General features: G+C 32.4%; 9 protein-coding genes and 1 non-coding gene across 10 annotated transcripts; 6 read left to right on the forward strand and 4 right to left on the reverse strand.

The window, feature by feature from the left end:
* Nucleotides 1-303: 303 nt before the first annotated feature.
* Nucleotides 304-375, forward strand: TPHA0Btrna12D. Its single transcript has one exon. It is a non-coding gene; the product is annotated as a tRNA-Asp (tRNA).
* Nucleotides 376-525: 150 nt separating this feature from the next.
* Nucleotides 526-1,710, reverse strand: TPHA0B01250 (uncharacterized protein; the record flags this gene model as incomplete). Its single annotated transcript, XM_003684184.1, has 1 exon — nucleotides 526-1,710. The coding sequence occupies one exon, from the start codon at nucleotides 1,708-1,710 to the stop codon at nucleotides 526-528; it is 1,185 nt and encodes a 394-aa protein (XP_003684232.1).
* A 970-nt stretch (nucleotides 1,711-2,680) lies between these two features.
* On the forward strand, nucleotides 2,681-5,035 carry TPHA0B01260 (uncharacterized protein; the record flags this gene model as incomplete). The annotated part of the gene is made up of 1 exon (XM_003684185.1): nucleotides 2,681-5,035. The coding sequence occupies one exon, from the start codon at nucleotides 2,681-2,683 to the stop codon at nucleotides 5,033-5,035; it is 2,355 nt and encodes a 784-aa protein (XP_003684233.1).
* A 171-nt stretch (nucleotides 5,036-5,206) lies between these two features.
* Nucleotides 5,207-7,429, reverse strand: DBP7 (putative ATP-dependent RNA helicase; the record flags this gene model as incomplete). Its single annotated transcript, XM_003684186.1, has 1 exon — nucleotides 5,207-7,429. The coding sequence occupies one exon, from the start codon at nucleotides 7,427-7,429 to the stop codon at nucleotides 5,207-5,209; it is 2,223 nt and encodes a 740-aa protein (XP_003684234.1).
* Nucleotides 7,430-7,961: 532 nt separating this feature from the next.
* On the forward strand, nucleotides 7,962-8,789 carry RPC37 (DNA-directed RNA polymerase III subunit C37; the record flags this gene model as incomplete). Its single annotated transcript, XM_003684187.1, has 1 exon — nucleotides 7,962-8,789. One exon carries the CDS (start codon nucleotides 7,962-7,964, stop codon nucleotides 8,787-8,789), a length of 828 nt encoding a protein of 275 aa, XP_003684235.1.
* A 302-nt stretch (nucleotides 8,790-9,091) lies between these two features.
* GCN3 (translation initiation factor eIF2B subunit alpha) lies at nucleotides 9,092-10,042 on the reverse strand (the record flags this gene model as incomplete). Its single annotated transcript, XM_003684188.1, has 1 exon — nucleotides 9,092-10,042. One exon carries the CDS (start codon nucleotides 10,040-10,042, stop codon nucleotides 9,092-9,094), a length of 951 nt encoding a protein of 316 aa, XP_003684236.1.
* A 472-nt stretch (nucleotides 10,043-10,514) lies between these two features.
* Nucleotides 10,515-11,177, forward strand: PHS1 (enoyl-CoA hydratase PHS1; the record flags this gene model as incomplete). The annotated part of the gene is made up of 1 exon (XM_003684189.1): nucleotides 10,515-11,177. The coding sequence occupies one exon, from the start codon at nucleotides 10,515-10,517 to the stop codon at nucleotides 11,175-11,177; it is 663 nt and encodes a 220-aa protein (XP_003684237.1).
* A 610-nt stretch (nucleotides 11,178-11,787) lies between these two features.
* SRS2 (DNA helicase SRS2) lies at nucleotides 11,788-15,048 on the forward strand (the record flags this gene model as incomplete). Its single annotated transcript, XM_003684190.1, has 1 exon — nucleotides 11,788-15,048. One exon carries the CDS (start codon nucleotides 11,788-11,790, stop codon nucleotides 15,046-15,048), a length of 3,261 nt encoding a protein of 1,086 aa, XP_003684238.1.
* Nucleotides 15,049-15,183: 135 nt separating this feature from the next.
* On the reverse strand, nucleotides 15,184-17,445 carry DPB11 (protein kinase activating protein DPB11; the record flags this gene model as incomplete). Its single annotated transcript, XM_003684191.1, has 1 exon — nucleotides 15,184-17,445. The coding sequence occupies one exon, from the start codon at nucleotides 17,443-17,445 to the stop codon at nucleotides 15,184-15,186; it is 2,262 nt and encodes a 753-aa protein (XP_003684239.1).
* Nucleotides 17,446-18,008: 563 nt separating this feature from the next.
* On the forward strand, nucleotides 18,009-19,526 carry THP3 (Thp3p; the record flags this gene model as incomplete). Its single annotated transcript, XM_003684192.1, has 1 exon — nucleotides 18,009-19,526. The coding sequence occupies one exon, from the start codon at nucleotides 18,009-18,011 to the stop codon at nucleotides 19,524-19,526; it is 1,518 nt and encodes a 505-aa protein (XP_003684240.1).
* Nucleotides 19,527-19,721: the final 195 nt, after the last annotated feature.

Raw genomic sequence — 19,721 nt, forward strand, 5'->3', positions numbered from 1 at the left:
GTACGTGTTCCGTTCATTCTCCTGAGATCTTTTAGCGCTGTATTGTACATCTGTGTTTATCACGTAGCCATTTACATTGTAGTGAAAAGTTTTCACCTATCATCTGGAAGATTGTTCTAGACCTTCTTTCCATTAGTAAGTGATCTATTAGTTCTGGACTCAAAGTGTCATAAACTCTTAGTTCTGTCACATACACTACAATAATTCTGACATCAATTGTTTTGAGCATATGAATTTCAATTACTGTAAATAAATTTGTTCTGTTCAGTTCAGATAATTTGCCCAACGTTATAAATATTAATATCCGGGATAGTTTAATGGTTAGAATCCGCGCTTGTCGCGTGCGGGATCGGGGTTCAATTCCCCGTTCCGGAGATTTAATTTTTACTTTTTGGTTTCCTGATGTATATTGTGAAAACAAGATACCACACAAGGTATTTACCAATACATACATGCATACATAAAAATAGGGTCTTATGATTTGTTGGTTAATAATGAATATTTGCTATTGTCTAATGTACTTAACTATATGATTTCTTTTATGCTGTTTTGTGTGGCGGTGTCACTTTCCCGGAGCTTTATCTCGAGGTCACCGCATTTCTTATCCAATTGATCTATATGCTTCTTATAAAGATGTTTCACTGATTCAAGTTCATTTATTTTGGATTTCAATCTAATAATCTCTTCTTCATACTGGAGTACTGTCCTCAAATGAAGGAGACTATCTGGTTTTCCCGACGTGTCCATAAGAAGTGTGGTATTGTTGGATACAACAGTATCATCTGATGTTAGTTTGGGGTTTGGTACCAGCTTAGTTGGGTGGTTCAATATGTAATCAGCTTCAGATTGTGGTCTTGAGTCACCATACAACGAGGTGTTGCTTGTGCTCTTCTCAACGTCTCGTATCAATGACTGTAGACCAGGCAGCTTATTAGCAGTATTACGATGATTATGATGATTATGTTGGTTATAATACTCTGGTTTTTTCTTTTGATTATGTTGGTGCGCACTTGGAAGCAAATGTATTTTGGTGTCTTGTTTATTTAATTGCGGTACCGTCAAGTTATAATGAGACTCATCTGTCGATGAATTTTCAGAAGAGTTAAGGTCGCTAACAGTCCCTGAATCATAACTATTGTTCCGACTATGATTCTCCGATGGCGTCCCAAATTCTGTCCTGCCAGAACTTGGTCTAGGTAGCTTTGGCTTTAATTTTGGTTTTATACTTTCCATCTGCATAAGATTCAATATTCTCAAGTCGTGTGCCGTCGTTGGGTTCTTAATTTTATTGTTCTCACGACTACTACTATCGAGTGAAATGGATGCATTTTTCCTCTTTTTGTTGCCATCGCCGGGAGTACCCGTACCACACACCGAACTATCAGAATCATCTTTGACATCTGCTTTGGATGATCTCGCATTAGATGGTATCCTATTTCTCTTCAATATCACATCAGTCTTTAGTGAAACTGGTCGTGGTTTCCCGTGTAATTTCAAAAATAACCCACATGCATTACATAATATTGATCCAAATTCATCTCTTCTCCACAATGGCGTCTTAGAGGTAAGACAATTATTACAAACCGGTTTATCCAAATCTTCGTAAGACGATGAATGTGGCATACTGCCACTATCAGAAATAAACTTCAAATTACTATTATCTGAACTTTGCAATACAACCTCCTCTCGGGTTTCACTACTGACCTTCATGGTTCGATGACCCTCTTGTGTTTCCCGATATAACGATTTCTCCCTCACACACAGTAAAAATCTTCCAAGTCTCTCAACTCTACTTCAGATTATCCTTATATATGCCGCTATCCTATCAGTACAGCAATAGATCAAATCCATCATTGCAACCATTTCCTTAACGAATGATAAAGAGAAATGCATATTCTGTTATCTTGATCTCTAACTCTCTTATCTTTTCTTATCTTATCTTATCATAATTTCTGTCATCGCGGAATAATGTGCGCCCATCGTGACGGTAAGTAACAGATGACAGTAAAGTCTATATGTTATATATATATACATTAAAATACGCTGGATGGTATCTTGTGACTTTCGCAGTAAGTTGTTGATTGAATATGGAATATATGATGTTGTTGCATGTGGACTTGCTTGTTCTCTTGATTGGTACTCAATAGCTTTTTCTGTTATTGCTTATTTATTATCTGAATGGATTAATCAAGGCAAGTGATTAAAAGCAAAATAATACTGTACCAATTATAAATCTCGATGATTAAAAGGATAACAATGTTGATATAACTCTGATCTATTCTTGAGCACCCTTCGAGTAAGACAACAGTCGGTATATATTCTCAAGATACTTTCCCTACCCGGATTTACATTTTGATATACTAAAAATATAATCACTTCTCACGAAGAAACTGCCCATTTACAATTAAACATTAAATTAAATAGTAACTTTGATATTTAAACAACCAGAATACATCATCAGATAGTTCAATACTTGTCCCAACGATTAGGTAATATCGAGAACAACGTAGGTTAGCGTATCCAATCCTTAACTAGAGGGAGTAAACTCAGCTTCAACTTTTTATTTTTTGATACTTAATTTTGCGTGGCTTTCCTCCAAGGGTTTCTTTGGAATATAAGTGCAAGTGTGGGGGATATAATAGAAGCTCTTACTCAATCAACACCATTAGTGTTATAAATAATGAATGCTTCAAGTAAATATGAGGTCGAGGGGAGTGGGGAGAATATTTCTTTGATGGAAGATGCCTCCGTACTATTGATGCTATCCAAAAATGTACCGAAGAATGATAAACAATCAGTCGATGATATCAAAAAAACAAATGCTTCTAGTGACGATAACATGAAAAGAGTAATATCTAATAACGAAAGTTTAATTAAAGGAGAAGTGGAGGTTAAGAGACAAAAATTGGATAATGGTGATGAACTTAAAGAGAATAACGAAAAGAAAGAGAAAGTATGGCCAGTTAGCGATGATTATATAGTAGACCCAGATGCTGGCGTGATAACATGTATATGTGGTTTTGATGATGATGATGGATTCAGTATTCAATGTGACCATTGTTTCAGATGGCAACATGCCGTCTGTTATGGTATTTATGATAACGAAAACGTCCCAGAAATATATTTATGTGATGTATGCGAACCACGTAATGTAGATAAAGAAAAGGCTAAAAAAATTCAACTGCAAAGGTTTACGAACCAGGAAGTACCCGTGAATGAGACATATGAAGATGAAGACACAGGTAAACACGACACTATAAATATATTGACCTCAGAAAATGGATATATTAGAAAGCACACGAAACCAGAAGCAGTAAATAATGACAATAAAGAAGTACAGGAATCAGATGTTGAATCAATTAATATGGAATCAAAATCAAATAAAGAAGAAAGTAATAACAGTGATGAAAATGATGGAAAGGACAGATCTAGAAATATCAAGGAACATATAAGGACACCAACAAGAAATACAAGATCAAGGAATGATGCAATTCAAAATCAAGGGCGTATTCAAAGTAATGATATAAATGATCAAAATGCTGATATCACCGATACAACAGTGCAATCAAAGAAAAAGCAGGAGGTGTTCTATTTATCAGCGAAATCCTCATATGAAGCAATGTACCTTCCAATGAAGAAATTTAGTGTCCAGAACAATTACGTCACTTTATTTTTAGAAAAGCATCTAAATGATGATGTAGTTACTGAGGTTGAAAATGCTACGGATTTCAAAAATATGCCAATTGAAGTTAAATCATATGTTGAATCTTCTTATCTAAGAACATTTCCAGGCTTCACAAAACTAGGTGTCTATTTAAACAAAGACTGTGAAGAAGGTAAACTAATACATGATATTACAGGAGATGTAAATTTCAAGTCAAATTATATACGCGATCCAGGAAGTTATTACAGAGTTTGGGGCACATCTAAACCTAAAATATTTTTCCATCCTACTTGGCCTTTATATATTGATACTAGATTAAGTGGCAATTCTACCAGATACATAAGAAGGTCGTGTAACCCCAATGTTGAGATTGCTACGATAAAAACTTTAAATAATAAAACAAAGGACTATGAAATTAAATTTATGCTAAAAGCGAAAAGAGATATTGAAGAAGATGAAGAATTACATTTACCATGGGACTGGGATAAAAAACATATAATTTGGAAAATTATTAATAATAGCTCCAATCCCACTCATATATTAGAAAATTTGAAAGACTCTGATAAATATTTACTTTTAAATTCTATTGATACTATTCTTAGAAGCTGTGACTGTGCTTGTGGTAATAATTCAAAAGAGTGTTTTCTGCTGATAATAAAAAAGTTTCAACAGTCTTTAATCAAGGCAATTAGATCTAAGATGAGTAATCGTTATAAGATAAACGAGATTTTAAATAGATACCAAGGGAAAAGGAGACGACCTCCACCAATTCTACAAAGATTACAAGATGAAAATATAATTAATCAAGAAAAGTCGTTATATTTGTTAAATGAGTTTAATACTCAAAAATTGCGGTTCCTTGAGGGTCAAGATGCAAGTTCTACTAATTTGAGTTCGAAGTTATATAATGCTAAAAAAGGTAAAAATTTTTTAGATTCCAATGATCGATCAATGGACTCAATTTCTTCAATGATAGAAAAAGACTTCAATAAGCCTTTTAAGTGGAAGATTCTGCATAACAAACTAGATGAACAATCCAGGAGAAAATCAACCTCAAAAGATATCGATTCGAATTTAATAAGTAATTTTACTGAATATAATGAAACTCAAATTACAAATCTGGAAGACTTACCAATTATTATTGATTTGAAAATCAATCAAACTAAAGTTAATTACATAGTAGAGTCCAGGAAGTCCGTGGTTAACAATAATGAGAATATATCATTAATACCAGGTAGCTCACTAGCTCCAGATATTGAGCTGAAAGCAGTGTCAGAAGCAGTAAATAATTATAGTGCAGGTAATGAAACTGATCCATTAGAAAGTTTGATAAGTGCAACTACACAAGTTAAACCATCAAAGAAAAATTAAGTTTCGCAGATTATAAAAAGAAGGTAAATAAATGAGATTATGCGAGCGCCTTATAAGATGTCAATATTTTAATAAATTTATGTAATACTATTAGTAAAAAATTTGAATGCATTATTTATATACTTGAAATATTATGCAATGATTTCATTATATATTATTAATTGTTTAAACCTAATAATTAAATTCACTGAAAGATTGCTTTTGTGCTTCTCTAGCTAATCTAAACATTTTGTTTTTTGGATTCTCTCTTTTAGCTTTCTTGGATTCAGCTTCTTCGTGTTTGGCAGTTTGGAAACCCATGGTTCTTGGTCTCTCTCTTAAACCAAAACTCTTTGCTAAATGACCTAAATGGACAAATTTGATGTTAAAAAATTTCTTTTCTTTGGAGATATGTGTAGCATATGCTCTAGTATGACTTATATAAGCTTTGACGGCTAATTCTTTCATATAGTTATCCTCTAATAAACGTCTTTCAAGGTTCAAGTGCCAGGTAGTAGCATTAATGTCCCATTCATCAGAATTTCTTGCCTTACTTTTATCATTTCTAGAGACTGCAGCATTTTGAAATGTAGGTTTTAAAATATCATCTGTGTAATTCAACATCTTCCAACCCTTTGGGTGATATGGTTTAATATATTCCATATATCCCTCTTCTTCACCAGGAAGTAAAAATAACAACGATTCACCAGATTTACCAGCACGAGCGGTACGACCAATTCTATGAAGATGGTCTTCAACTGCAAATGGTGGATCTAATTCGATAACAGTACCAACTTGAGGTAAATCTAAACCTCTGCTAGCAACATCAGTACAAAACATAATTAAATGTTTACCAGCAACGGTCTCGCTCTCTTTAGAAAAATGTTGTAACGTTGAAGTTCTCATTTGTTGGGTTAAAGAGCCATGTAATTTGTAACATATGACATCAGGATTAATTTCTGGATCAACAGAAGGAAAGATAGTATTACCTTTTGTTAAAATTCTTACAGAATCACCAACTAAATTACCATGATGAGAATCACTAGAAGAGAAGACTTCATAGTGAAAATCAACATTGTCAGCACATGATAAAAATATTATCGTTCTTGACACATGAGAAGCATCTTTAGTCTTCTGTTGTTTATGCTTCTTACACAATGAATCCAAATAAGCACCTAAAGTGACAAGTCTTAATTTTGGAGGAACGATAGTAATACTTTGTACTAATTGATCAGGTACACTAGTTAATGCATTATTATCCATTTTACCATTTGAAATCATTTTATAGTTCTTTAGAGCAACATTACCTAGCTTGGTTACATCACCTTTAGTGGTAGCACTTGAAAGAATATTAACAATACGAGATGGTAATGAAGGGAAGGCAGATGTATCTATTGGAATACTATGAATCAACGACAATATTTGGGATAACGTTTCTTCAAAACCCAATTCCATTAATTTGTCACCTTCATCGAATAATAGGTACCTTAACGATTTTCCTAATTGAGTCTTGACAGATTCTGTATTTTGAAAATGATCTAAAACACGACCTGGGGTACCAATAATAAAGTTACAACCTTTTCTTAATCTAGCCTTCTCTGATTTTTTACTTTCACCACCAATTAATAGGCAAGGAACTAAGTAATGACAACAACCTGTAAGGGAAATAAGAACTTGGTAAATTTGTTGAGCTAGTTCTCTAGTTGGGATAATAATTATTGCAAAACAACCAGATTTACGATCCACTCTGGTTTTCATATTTAATATTCTTGATAAAATCGGAAGTAAAAATGCCAAAGTCTTACCAGAACCTGTCTGAGCATGGATGAATAGATCCTCATTGTTATTAGATAGTAATTGTGGTAAGACAAGTTTTTGAATGCTTGTTGGCTTATCTATTTTAAGTTTTTCATGCAAATGCTTTACAAGAATATCTGAGACTCCAGACGACTCAAAGTCATCTGCAATCAATGGAGCATTTGAAGGATTGGTTTCTTCATCCTCATTCTTTTGATTAATATTTTTCAAAGTATCAATTTTTCTGTTAGAAGTAAATAAAGATGTAACAACCTGCGAACTAATATGTGCAGGAATGACATTGGAAGGACCATCTTTTTTCTGCTTACCTTTTTGGTTGTCAGAGGCACCAGATTCTCCTGAAAAGGACTCCCAAGTAGCCTTGGCATCATTAGTCATCTCTAAATCATCGACAGCAACATCTCTTCTCTTATTTCTTCTATTGGAACCATCGTCTTTACCATTCGATCTCTTCTTTGGTTCTTTACCTTCCAATTTCATTTTCATCATTCTTCTCTCTTTCCAAGTGCCACTAGTGACGGTAGCTCTTTTAGAGATGGCCACATTTGGCTCATCACTCATGGTGAAGTTCAATAACATTCCGTCATCATCAGACATTGTTTAGTAGTATTGATTTTCAGCTTAGCTTGCGATAGGCTCTTTAAAAATCAATATGATAAATATATGTAAAACCAGTATTGATTCTTACTTTATTTTTATTTTATTTGCCTCAGGTACAACAATAACAGTAAATATCTTATCACAAAATAAGTTCACAATTATTCATTTCAAAGTACAGGACAATGACCATCAATAATAGAAAAGCATAATTATATCTAATATTTCTTATACCACTTTAATGTTATAACTTTTTATCTCATCTCATCTCATCGCATTAAAAAATTTTCCACCTAAAAGTTTTTGAGAAATCAAAATAAGTGAAAAGTTATAAAATAAGTGAATTAAGAATGTTAGAAAGATGGTTTTAAAGTGGCATCTACAGTATTTGAACGGGGTCGATCGTACTATTAGATACACAGCACATCGGTGTATAGTTTTCTGGTTTTAGTTTCGTATTAACTCGTTACGATTTTGGGACATACTGACTAGATATACATCATCATTATTATTGTTAAATAACAGTTGAAGGATGGATAGCGGTAACAAACTGTTTGTAACAGACGAAGGTGAGGATATAAATGTTGACCAAGAGCAAATTGTGGCCTTAGAGACTGAAAGCAGGGAGACCAATTCCAAAATGGATGTAGACGATGAAGCTAAAGGTGAAGACGAGAAAGGGTCTGCTCAGCCATATGAAGATGATGCTGATCCAGTTGTCAGTGAAATTCCGCTGAATTTACTTGGGACCAGCAAAGATCTACACGTCTTCCAATATGTCAATAGAACAAAAATATCAGGGCGCAAACCTTTGAAACTTCCTGCTGCTGGTAAGGTCAGATATCAAGAAAATTCATCGATGTGGGAGTTAGATATTCCTCTAGATGATTCGATATTCTTTAATAAAGAGAAAATTAACAAAGACTGGGAAGCGAACGATTATCAAACATTGAGAGGTGTTGGTGTTCCAAATGCAGGACAATATGCCGGTTTTGAATCAAATGGTCAAATGTACCTCGTGCCAGTTAATAGTGTTGCACAGTTGAGGCCTTATTTCAAATATATTGATGATTCTAACTATAAGAAAAAACAAGATGATATAAAGCAACAGACATCTAATGTCCCACAAAGAGCACATGTCGTCACAATGTCTGTGAAAAGTGTGAGTGAGCAGCAACAAAACAGACTAACAGGCTCCCTAATGGCACACAAAATATTAGATGAAGAGGAACCTTTAAATTTAGAATGGGATCGTTCTGAGAATGGAATTAAGCTTAAAGAAGATATCATAGAGGAGATGAAGAAACATCGTTTAAAAGCTGTGTGTACTGAGGAACAATATTTGTCGAATCTTGTATGAGACTCTGCCATGGATTCTAAATATTATGTTATGTTTTAGGTAGTATGATATATCTAATCTTTATATAACCATATATATATATTTAATTAAAAAATTTGCATTTATATTGAGTTTTCAAAATTTTGATTCTGTTATATGAAGAAGTCCAGAATTCTTCCCTTTCATGATAGGTTCCTAGTTTCAAATTTATATATTAACATAGTGATATTTGATAGAAGTTTTGTTATTATGCAGATTATTTTGATTGTATTATTTTTTATATAAGTATATTGTACTATTTGACAATTGTGTAATACGAGCCTCTAATCGTACCACATCTTAATCAATTCCTCCGAGACAGCACTTGGAGTCAATACACCTAAATCTGTGATCAGAGCTGTTATATAATCTTGGGAGGTATAGTCTGTTTTACGACCTTGAGTTATATCGAAGTCATTATCTTCCAGTTTATCGGTATTGGCTGCAATAGCATTGTCGCTACGGTTAAAATTTAAAGAGTCACCGACTAAAGGTAAGTCATCAGGCGACAAAGGAAACATTCTGACGAACTTATGACTTTCACTGACTACAAAGAATGGCTTTCTTGCTATTTTTGCTAAAACACCGATAGAATATGTGCCGATAATATTGACAATACCACCTGACTCAGTGACACCTTCAGCACCCACAAACACTTTATCAATTCTGTGGATGATGCTGCCGACTGCACTATCCACAATCATTGTAACAGGTATCCCTTTTGCTTTCAAAGCATTGTAACATCTTATCCCTTGGTCAGAAGGCCTTGATTCAGTGATCACACATCTAAATCTAATGAAATTCTCTGCAGCATGGGATAATAACGAGAAGACAGCTCTTGAATGACCGTGTAATAAGATGGTATCATCGTCAGTGATAAAATCTTTACCAATCTTAGCTATCTTGTCACGAGATTGTTTTGATCTCGAAACGAATAACTGACCATTTTCAATTAAATGTCTTTTACAACTTTCCCAATCACCGTAAAGTTGAGTATTTTTCAAAACAAAACGCATGAAAACATCACAACCAGCTCTTAATGACATAGAGTTAGGGATGGAATTAATCAATTCTTCAGTGGCAGATTTGATAGAATTGATCATCTCTGCTGCTGTCTCGGGGTTCTTCACTGTCAATAAAGTAACCAAAGCTTCAATAGCAGCAATAGGCATGGTAACCTCGGTATCTTCCTCTAAAAACCCTAGATACGTCTCTGTGATATTAAACTCACTCATATCTCCAACTATAATTTTATAATTCTTTATTTGTTTGATTGTTCAATCAAAATTAATTACTTCAACAATATCACGTCTTCTTCACCATAAAACAAACTGAACCGTTCCTAATTCAAGTACTGTTTAATGTATTGCTCAATATATAACAGTCGAGAGACTCACAACACACACTTACCCTTCATATATGGTGTTTAAGAACAATAAAACAAGTTTATTCATCTTTTAAATTTGAATTAAAATTATTTTTCAGCTTCTCATCGCATCTGAAATTAACATATTTAACAGAATTTGGAAAAAAGCTCAGAACAGTTCTGATATTTTAGAGTTGAGTTTATATATTTGAATAAAGGTCTAGCGTATGTCTTTCAACACTTCGACTAATTAATCTTTTGATTCCAACATCGTCCTCTGCAAGGTGCAGTGATCTGTGAAACTACGAGGTATCAATTCAACTATATACAAATATTTTACAATGGCTAAAAAACTTATTTCATGTACCTCTCCATTGGCTCTGTACAATTTATTTTCTGCTTTAGCTTGGGGTAGTATTTTGTTCTATGTTGTCTTTGTTTACAACTTTGTTGGACAACCAGACTTTTTCATCAAATCCAATAAGTTAGTTATATTTGTTCAATGTGGTGCCATCATTGAAATTTTTAATTCGTTATTTGGTATAGTGCGTTCTCCCTTATTCACTACTGTTGCACAAGTTGCTTCTCGTTTACTAGTGGTTATTGGTGTTTTCTACTTATTACCTGAAACGCCAGCATGTCATGATTTTGTTTATGTCACTTTATTATTCGCATGGTCATTAACTGAAACCGTTAGATACCTTTTCTATTTCTATCAATTGACCACTGAGAAAGGTGCTCCAACGTTCCTACTCCTATTAAGATACAATTTATTTATTGTTTTATACCCATTGGGCGTCACTAGTGAACTAGTCATCATTTACTCCTCATTGGCTGTTGCTGAAAGGCTGTATTCGACCACTTATAAATACACTTTGATTTTCTCAATGTTGACTTATATGCCAGGTTTACCAATGCTGTTTACTCACATGGTTGTACAAAGATCTAAAATAATGCAAGCATACTACGAGGAGCAAGAAGCAAGCAGTAAGAAGAAGGAATAAAGCCTCTCGCTCTCATTCTGTATCAACATATACATAGATATATATATACTTTTTTGTAAACTGAATATATGAACTTGAGATTTGTTTATCCATAGCTCGTTTAATGGCGTAAATGGAATTTCAATTACACCAATAATTTTAAATAATACATATTAACCTCTAAATGATCATTATCCGTTACAGCAAACAACACAAAGTGTCCATTTATTTATTCATTAATGCACTTTTATCATTGATTGCATTAAAAACCTTTATTATGGTTTTAGCATTTTACGCGATGTTTTCAATTGCATCAACATCAAATATAAAATAACTTTAAATGAGGATTAGTATTGATTAATGATGATCTAACCTGTTGAATTCTTGCAATAGATAACAATACCAATTCTACAATCAAAAAATTTGATAGTGATTGGATAATTGGGCAGTTTTTAAGAACGTATTGATTGGCTTGGAGATTAAACCAGTAAATGTTACATTGATAATAAGACAACGATTTACAGAGTAGAAGTCATCAAGTCTGAGATATCTCTCCCAGTAGTTTATTATTAGAGGTTTTGGAGACTGGAATAGAGTGTTTAGGGACTGCTTTAGATCATTGGATTAAAGAATGCCAAACAATGAAGATGCGATATTGGAAAATATTATTAGTTCGTTGAACAAATACCAAGAAATTGCAGTTAAATTTGATTATAATCAGGCTTTGCAAGTTATAGCTGGTCCAGGTACTGGTAAGACAAAAGTACTGACTTCAAGAGTTGCCTACATGTTGTTGAAACATAAAATCAGACCGCAGAACATCATTGTAACAACATTCACTAATAAAGCTGCTAAAGAGATGATTGATAGACTGGCTAGTTTACTTAAAGAAACAGACATAAAAGTCAGTGACTTAATGATTGGTACCTTCCATAGTATATGCATGAAAATATTAACGAGATTTGGAAGTAGGATTGGATTACCAAATGGTTGGAGGATTGCAGACGAAAAAGAAGTTGAAACAATAGTAACTGACTTAGTAAAACGAGTTCCAGATCAAATTAGAGATTATGCAAATAGTAGGACCAGAAAAGTTAACTTGTGTGTTCCTAGTAAGAATAATAGTGATGAATGGGTTTTGAATGCAAAGGTTATTAAAAAAATAATAGAAAAGTTGAAGACCGATGCAATTATACCTGAAAGTTACTTTAAACTTGATGAGCATGATCCAGCATTAGCATATTTTTATAAAGCTTACCAAGAAGAACTTCAGAAGTTAAATGCATTAGATTTCGATGATTTATTAATGTTTGCATTCATATTACTCTCTAAAGAAAGATGTTTACCTAATATACGGCATGTTCTTGTAGATGAATTTCAAGATACGAATGGTATTCAAATCGACCTAATGTATCTATTAGCTAAAGGTAATCATCATCAATCAAGAGGGGTTACAGTTGTGGGAGATCCTGATCAAAGTATATATGCATTTAGGAATGCATTATCTCATAATTTTAATGTCATGTCAGAGAGATGTCCAATTCAAATTTCTCAAGTTATTTTAGAAGAAAACTATCGTTCTTCACAAAAGATTTTAGATACAAGTGAAGTATTAATCAGTCAGCAGACGAAAGGTAGAACAAAAAGAGTACCTCTAAAAGCTCAGTTTGATATTGATTTTCCTCCAGTATATATGAAGTTTCCAACGAACTTTTTACAGGCTCCTTCACTAATAAGAGAAATGTTATATTTAAAGTCTCTGCCGTCTCTATTCACGTACAATGATTTTGCAATACTAGTTAGGCAAAGACGACAAATTAAGAATTTAGAAAAAGCATTAATAGAAAATAGAATTCCTTATAAGATAATTAAAGGGCACGCATTTTGGGAAGCTAAAGAAGTTATATCTATGCTAGCCCTTATCAAATGCGTGTATTCTGACAATGACAAGAGCTCTATCATATCAAGCTTATTGTATCCCTCTAAGGGCCTTGGCCAAGTATCTGCAGATAGAATAAAATCTAAAATCGAAGAGAGCGGCAACCTTGCCCCTTTCTTGGTATTAAAAATGATTGGATCAGGTGAACTAACTTGTGATGTTCCAGATAAGTCAGTAAAAGTTGTGAAAAATTTTATATCACTAATTGAAGAATGTAGAGGAATGTTAAATTCACCATCTTCTTCATTATATATTAATCTGTTCAACAAGCTCTATGAAAAATCTGGTTTGAAACATGAATACCTATATGTCGATGGTAAAAAGAAATCAGAAGTTAATGATGATGATGAACCAAACGAGATGAATCCCAGGCATCAGAATATCTTACTATTAAGGGACTATTTTACAGGGAATAAAAATTCTAATTCAACTGATCCATCTAATTTTAAGATTAACCAACAAGTTTTGAGTCCGCATGAATATATTAGAGAGTTTTTCAATGGTTTATCCTTGAATACTGTAGATAATAATCAAGAGATTGAAACAGAGGAGGAAAGATTTAAAAGAGAGTTGCTCGATAGGGAAGGTTATGTGACTATCTCAACTATTCATAGTTCAAAAGGTTTAGAATGGCCAGTAGTTTTTATACCGGGATGCGATGACGGTATCATACCTTGTATTTTTAACGACGATACTAAGGGTGCATCATCTGATTCAGATGACGATGATGATGATGATGATCATAAGAATGGTAAAAATAAAAAGAAATCAAAAGTAAATAGTACAGATGAAAATGAGAATGAAGAAAGAAGAATGTTTTTTGTCGCCCAAACTCGTGCTAAATTTCTATTATACTTATCATCTGTTGAAAGTATGGATGAACAGTTTCCCAGTAAAGCGAGCAGGTTTTTGACTCCTGGGTTATTGGCCACTATGGCAGATGATCAACGAGTATTTGCCAGCATTGAAAATATTAAGCAATTATATTTAGCCATGAAAAACAACATGAGCATTCCAGAACAATTTTCTTTATCAACGTTAGTGAAGGATTATAACAAATTTGTAGAGAATAGAAGGGAATTCTTTTATTGGAATGAAAATATAGTTCGTGATATTATGCGTCTGGATTTAAAAACCAATTCAGTAGATATAAAAAGCAATCCTTTTACCACAGCTGCATTTCAATTAGGACTTGATAATAAACCATCCAATAAAGTGCGTAAAAATCAATATAGTCCGAAGGGTAAGGAAAGAATTAAGGTAAATAAGAGTCCTGGGAAAGTATACGCACCTGGCAATGATATCTCTCCTTTTAAATCAACTTATAGTAAAAAGACCACATTTGCCCCACAATATACACCTTCAAGGACTATATTTGAGTTGGAACAAAACACAAACCCAAAATTTGCACCAAAAGTTAAAAATAATACTCAGTCTTCTAAACCAGTGCTAAATAAAAAAACTTCTCCAAAGAGGAGGTTATTTGTATCTGATTCAAATGCTCGTGTAAGTTCTAATCTAGGCCACGATATGTCAGCATCAGTAAAATCAAATCCCGATGTAACTAGTAAAGTTTCATCCACATCAATTCGTGCAACTTCAAAAGTAGGTAGAAAAATTTGTGTCAGTGCTATTAATATTGACGACAATGTTCCGTTAACATCTCAAAAACTCGAATATACTTCAGAATCTAATTCAATTATTGACACCACGGCTGCAGAATTGCTTCATAATCCAAATGACTCTTCGATCGACAATCGTCCAATAATTGCTAGTGCTAAAATATTAGCGGATGCTGTTAAAAAGTCTAAATCAACTAATGAAGGAAAGTCAGGTCGAAAACCGAAAGTCAAACAAGAATTGAATGCTAGCCAATTTGATATATTTACGCAACTATCCAAAGCCAAAAAGAAAGCTAAAGGAAATAATAGTGAAATTATTATCATTGATTAGTATGACATTACACGTTTTTTTATGATCTATATAGATAATATTATTTTACCAAATAAAAAATTTTTAGTAGTAACTATTTCTATATATTATATGCAAGTTGGACAACTGAACGTTTTATTTGGGTTTCAATGTAAATTAATCTATATTTTTCATGTGTTTTCTAGTTAATTTTTTTACGTTCTTATTTGATGTCTCTGAAACACCGTATGTAACCTGAGTGTGTCCATAACTGAATGCAGAATTTGAATCATCATCCTTTTCATCTTTCGATGATATTTTTATATGGTTTAATTGATTGTTTTCAACCGGATCTTTATCAGACATTAGTTTTCCCCAGCTTGCTAATCTTTTTACAGGTTCGATACTTTTTGAAGGACTCAGTTTCTGTCTTTTAATAGATGGTGTACTATCCATCTCCAAACTAACTTTAGATGGTAAAGGATCTTGTTTTAAAAAATGACTATTAATTTTTACATCTGATGGTTTATTAGGTGAGTAGGCTTTTAGCTTATTTAAAAATTCATCCTTGGAACTTTTAATGGAAGGATAGGTAAAATCATTTTTAACTTGAAATAAATCAGAAACAGAATCAACTGTATTTAATTTTGACTTTTGTTTAATCGTACATGAAAAGTCATCTTTTTTACCTCTAGGACACATTATACACCAATTCATATTATTCAAATGAATCAACTGGCCAATTTCGGCGTCACTTACTTCATTTGCCTTATGAAACATCTCTAATAGGAAAACAGGCGTAACTACAGGTATTGAATGTTCCTCTTTAATAAATTCAATTTTCTTTTTCATAGAATTTCTAAAAACTTGCTTGTTATTTTTTTCTTGGTTAGTTTTGTGATCTTCTATAAATAAATCACTATATTCATTCTTCCATAATACATGATCTTCTGGAATGCTTGGTAGCGACGATAAATTAATAATTAACAAATCTGTAGTCCTGTTTAAATATTTCATGTAATTGATTCCCATAGGTTTCAAAATATCAAAAATTTTAGTTAGATGCAATAATTCTACACCGTGAAACCCAGTAATGGATACATTCAAATGCAAATTTTCACTATGTAATAACTTTTTGTTAGGTTTAATCTCAAATTCTTTTGTCAATAAAAATGGTTTGGACCATGAATCTAACGGTAATAATAACTTCTTGTAGTGTAAACACCTTTCTACGAAAAATTCAGTTACTAAATTAGAATTTGAAGAAACCCCTAGTTCTTCTATCGATCTATCACATGGTATAATAATGAAAACAGTCTCATCGATATTAGAGTCTGGCATATCCTCGATTATTGTACCATCATTCTGTTGAATGACTTTTTCGAGGATCCTCTGATGTTTCTCAGAAAAACTATTATGTATATGAAATTTATATTTATCAAAACATCTTCCAGTATCTGCTCGCAATGCAATTTTTTGATCAATACCATTATGAATAATTGGTTTATTTTTTTCCATATTAGTACCTTGTGATAAATTATTACTTATCACCTTATTCCAAAGCTTGTTACCTTCTGTTTTAAATTTATTTAACATTGTAGATGTAATAATAGTGCTATCCCCGGTATCACTGTCTTTATTTATATTGTCTACGTCTTTATTACGTGTTTTCATCAAATTATAGTCTCCTATCTTATCCCAACATTCACATGCATTTGAACCTATATCATCGTACAATGAATTCAATACATTATCTAACAAATAGTATGGGTCAAATTGAAGCATAGCATTTCTTTTAAGGCAATCTAAAAGCCATTTATAGTGTATGATTGCTAATCCTTGTGATCTTGCAGCATCGACTCTAGCACCTTGTGGGTTATCTGTAATAAATACAGCAGGAGATGATGTAGTGGATCTACAATCTTTAATGAAGTTGTTAGAATTACAAGAAGCAACTCCTAACTTGGTACAAACTTTTTCTAAATCCAAAATTTTGGGAAGTTCTGCCGTTGCTGGTTTATCATCAGGAAACTTTAATTTCTGAGAAATTCTTCCAATAAAAACTCTAAAGTTTTCCAAAGGTGGTATTGAATATTTAGCCTGCAATACTGCCATCATTCTAGCCTTCAGTCGTCCATCACCTTTTAAATGTTCAAAATTTGAATGATTTTCTAAAGTCACATCATCACCAGATAACCACAGTTGATAAATTTGATTCAGAGTAGCTACATTTATAAATATTATATCCGCCCTATATTTAACAGCAAATTTATACTTTTCTGTATTTTTACTTTGTCCAATAACTAATACATTGACATATTTTGTTAAATCTTTAGAGAAATTACCACCTAATTTAATAATTTGTTTAGATATTAACCTGGATGCTTCTTCAGCCTGTATTGCGGTTGGGCAAAATGTAATGCCGTGAAATGGTTTCATTGAAGTAACATAAACAAAAAAGCAAATTAATCAATTGATTTGTATAACAATAGTAATGTTTTTAAAATAATATTCCCTTGTTATTGAAGGTTTGACAAGCTACCTCTTACTAAATTTTTTAATGAGGTTAGGTAATATATAATATCACTTGGCTCCTTGACCTTTAGTTAACCTTGAGAACCTTCTTATCACAATTTAAATCAAAATGTGCAGCATTAATAATTAAAATATCTTTAAATGTCTTCAATTTGATCTATTTACCTTTCGGCGCCTGTGCGGTTAAGCGAAGTGTATGAGCATTGAAATATATTCAAATAAATTACAATATAAAACAATTTCTTAACTTAATCGCAGGCTAGTAAATACAAAAATGAAAGGTAAAAGTATTATAGACGTATGCATTATATATCTAGCTTACTTTGAAAGTGTGCTAATTCAAATTTTATGGAATAGTGATCATCAATAATTTCTAAGGAGAATTATAGAAGCTCTCAATCTGCTAAACAATTATTACTTTGAAAATTTCTGTGAACTTTCGAAAACTATATTAATACAGTGATAGTATGTCGAATTCTTATAACTCTGTGGCACCTTTTAAATTAGGTTCAGCAAGAAGTAGAAAGAAAGACGATTCGAGCAACAATAACAAAACAGCAACAGCCAATAACTTAGATGACAGTGAAGATGGCTATAATGTTATCGATATTCTACCTTTATCTAACTCTTCAAAGTCTGCTACAAATGAAATAAATATGAAGAATAAAATCAATAGTGATAATTTAAACAATAACACTGCTCCAAATCAAAATAATTTTCCATTTGCTTTTCAACCGCAAAACATGGGACAAGTGCCTTTTAATCCCTATCTTTTACCCAATATAAGTAATAATATCCCCGCAAATCCACAATTACCTTTCATTACACCGAATTTTATTAGCAATTTAGTTCCAACGTCGAGTGGAACAATGAATGATATAGGATTGAACCAAAAACGTCCAAAACGTACGAATCATAATATGAACAGCAATATCAAAAATAGAAACTCAATTGAGTCCAATAAAAATAATGGTTCTAGTATTAAGGGTTCGATGGATTTATTTATGAATGATACGGAAAGGAGAAGGAAAAGAGCAGAAAAGTTTAATACACCAACAAAAACAGTGAATAAAAAAATTGATATAGTGGATAACTTCAATGATTTGAATGCGATCAGTTCAAAATCTGAAATGTATGATAAGAATAAAAAAATAGTAGGTTGTTGTCAGACACTTGAAAAATCATATTTGAGGTTAACTTCTGAGCCAGATCCAAATCTTGTTCGTCCATTGACTATATTAAAGAAACATTTTGCAAATTTAGAAAAACTTAATAAGAAAGGAACAACCACTTATAAATATCTTTGTGACCAATTGAAGGCAATCAGACAAGATTTAAGAGTACAGATGATTGAAAATCAATTTACCGTTAAAATATATCAAGAACATGCCCGTATAGCGTTAGAAAATGGTGATATAGGAGAGTTCAATCAATGTCTAAGTAGATTATACACGTTATTTGAGAAACCGAACATCAAAACATCTTGCATAGAAGAATTCACCACCTATAGAATCCTTTATTATATTTTAACTGAAAATTACGCTCAAATTACAGCATTAAAACTGGACTTGCTCAAAAATAAACTAGCGGTTCATAATAACTTTGTTGTTCAAATAGCATTTTTAATGGCAGAAGCTCATATTGTAAATAATTATAATGAATTCATGGAGTTGGCTGCTTTACTAGATGGTAGAGCGCAGAGTTTGATTAATATTTTTATTGATAAAACGAGAATGAAGGCATTATTGTCTATATGCAAAGCTTATAACCAAATCAGTATCGATTTTCTAATAAAAGAATTGAGATTCAGTAATTATGAAGATATTGAACGGTTTTTCACGAAAAATAAACTATCACAACATATTGTTGTTAGAAATGAAGGACAAGAGAATGAATTTAGATATCTTGAATCTAAAAACTGCAGGGCATATTTGGCACAATTTTATTCCTCATTTCGCAAAATTGAAATTAAAGGTCAGAAATAATTTACTAAGTATTTTTCATTACTACAAGCACCATAGAGATTTATGGCATATACAGAATATCAAATAACTATGCAATCGTTAAATTTGTAAAATGAACATAGATACAATTAATAGTAAACTGAATATGATTGTCTTTATTACTATGTATAATGTGTATGAATACAATATACAGTGTTATCTTTATATCATTTTGTT

Source organism: Tetrapisispora phaffii, chromosome 2 (assembly GCF_000236905.1).
Source record: "Tetrapisispora phaffii CBS 4417 chromosome 2, complete genome".
Lineage (NCBI taxonomy): Eukaryota > Fungi > Ascomycota > Saccharomycetes > Saccharomycetales > Saccharomycetaceae > Tetrapisispora > Tetrapisispora phaffii.